This window comes from Cyprinodon variegatus, unplaced genomic scaffold (genome assembly GCF_000732505.1).
Source record: "Cyprinodon variegatus isolate N-32 unplaced genomic scaffold, C_variegatus-1.0 Scaffold593, whole genome shotgun sequence".
NCBI lineage: Eukaryota > Metazoa > Chordata > Actinopteri > Cyprinodontiformes > Cyprinodontidae > Cyprinodon > Cyprinodon variegatus.
This window is the reverse complement of record NW_015151046.1, coordinates 482,200-483,644: the sequence shown is the minus strand read 5'-3', so window position 1 is coordinate 483,644 and position 1,445 is coordinate 482,200. Positions and strand designations below refer to the sequence as shown.

Here is a 1,445-nt window from a genome sequence, read left to right as displayed (position 1 = left end):
GACTCTAATGTACTTATCTTCTTGCTCAGTTGTGCAACGCGGCCTCCCACTTCTTTTTCTGCTCTGGTTAGAGCCTGTCACAGGCACATTAGCCATGTATAGAGTATATTTCTTTAAAGTTAAGACTAGTTTAAAGTTATCTTAATTGAAAAGTACAGTGCTTTTCCTTCAAAAACAAGGACATTTCAATGTGACCCCAAACTTTTGAACGGCAGTGTATCTCTATTCTAATTGATTCCCTTTCCACATTTTTCATTCCATCAAATCTATTCATTCTTACTGCAGTTGGTGATTTCTCCTTGGAAGCTGTAGCTTGACCTGGTTTTGTGTGTAACGTTATCAGTTCGGACTCTTGCATCGGCGATGCCATAGCGTGAATCAAGCTCAATTCCCATTAGACTCAGGTCAGTGCAACAATTTTCTGCAGGACTTGAAGGAGGGCAGAGAATGAAGCTTTCTTTCTCAACCTAATAAATAATATAAGAAAAAGAAAGTAAATACCAAAAATTGAAAACAGCAATTTAGAAACATCTCCTTACATTCAAGATCCCAAGCAAAAATATTAGGAATGGTAAATTCACCTCAAGCGTGAGCTGGTCCAGCAGAGGCTCCCAGTACAAACAGAAGTCTAGATCCTCTTCTGGATACTTCATGAGAGGAATCACTTCCATCCTTTTACACTTAGCTGTGACGCTTCCTTTGACAGACAAAGAGCTCTCGTTGGCTGAAACAGTGATGCCAGAGCAGCCCTTGGATACGCTGATGTTCAGACTCAGGTTGGAGTTGTCGTGTCGCCATTTGCCGCAAAACTCCAGGAAAAGGTCATGTTCATCTGAAGCTGCTAAAATAAAGCAGGTGTTGATTAGAAGCTCAAACCGTCATGATGCACAAAAAGTGCTTCATTCCTATTCAATCACTTTCAGACAAGCAGTTTGTGTAAAAGATTTTTTAATAAAAAAAATGACCAAAACATTTACTGTAGTAGATCAGACAAGTCAGAGAGTTACCAAGGTTCTTTTCCTCAGAATACAACAAAATTATCAATACAGGAACTATTTTCGACACTGCGTGGAAAATAATGTCGCAAACACCAACGAAAAGCAGGAAATATTAGAAGAAAAAAAAATAAACAGAAGATAATTTGGCCTTAGTCCGATCCGAACCCCCCACCCTCCTACAGGGCTTGGTCATTTCTAAACATCTCTGTAACAAGCGTGAACTCTTATATAAGGAACAAGAGTTCATTTAGCAGATGACTTTAGTTGTCTGTGATGTGCTGACCCTTAAAATACTCCTTCCACCATTGAAAACAGCTCCGAGGTCAAAAAGAAACCTCCTGTATCAGCAGAGCTGACTCAGAGCATGTGAAAGCCACCACACCTTCTACACAAAATAAGCTCAGATTGGAAGATTTCTTTCACAAATCCTTCTTTTCTTGAAAAAAT

General features: G+C 39.4%; 1 protein-coding gene across 1 annotated transcript in view; it reads right to left on the bottom strand.

Annotated features, from left to right (window-relative positions):
• The window catches only part of LOC107096029 (adhesion G-protein coupled receptor G5-like), a 50,494-nt gene that overhangs the window by 15,469 nt on the left and 33,580 nt on the right, over nucleotides 1–1,445 (bottom strand). The window contains exons 3-4 of the mRNA XM_015392483.1: nucleotides 582–841; nucleotides 281–467 (exon numbers count right to left, since the gene is read on the bottom strand). Coding sequence (XP_015247969.1) covers nucleotides 281–467; nucleotides 582–841 — 447 coding nt within the window. The remainder of the gene's footprint in view (nucleotides 1–280; nucleotides 468–581; nucleotides 842–1,445) is intronic.